At 59.9% G+C, this 304-nt stretch overlaps 1 protein-coding gene across 1 annotated transcript in view; it reads left to right on the top strand.

Moving 5' to 3' along the window:
- LOC102213625 (interferon alpha/beta receptor 1b-like) overlaps positions 1-304 on the top strand; it is a 7,666-nt gene that overhangs the window by 4,377 nt on the left and 2,985 nt on the right. The window contains exon 5 of the mRNA XM_005750343.1: positions 67-211. Within this exon, the coding sequence (XP_005750400.1) occupies positions 67-211 (145 nt within the window). The remainder of the gene's footprint in view (positions 1-66; positions 212-304) is intronic.

The raw sequence follows: 304 nt of genomic DNA, 5'->3' as shown, positions 1-304 counted from the left end.
TCACACACTCAGCTCAGAGTGATGCTCTCTGCCGTTACCCCTCTGACCTTTGCCCCTCCCCCTCAGGCAAAGCGGCTGAGGATCAACACCACCATGGTGACGCTGCCGGGCTTGAAGGCGTGGACCTGGTACTGTGTGAGGGTGCAGTCTCGCGACGACTTCTACTCGAAGACCAGCGACTTCACGGTGCCGCACTGCATGCAGACCGAAGGTAACGCCGTCACTCTCACTAAGCTTGGCGCTCTGTTTCCTGCAGCTGTGACAGCACAGCCTCTCTCTCTCGCCCTCCCTCTCTCTCTCTCGC

The sequence above is a fragment of the Pundamilia nyererei genome, unplaced genomic scaffold (assembly GCF_000239375.1).
Source record: "Pundamilia nyererei isolate P.nyererei 1_Seehausen unplaced genomic scaffold, PunNye1.0 scaffold00269, whole genome shotgun sequence".
NCBI classification, from domain to species: Eukaryota; Metazoa; Chordata; class Actinopteri; order Cichliformes; family Cichlidae; genus Pundamilia; species Pundamilia nyererei.
Note: the sequence above shows the minus strand (reverse complement) of the source record. Positions and strands in the feature narration are given on the sequence as shown.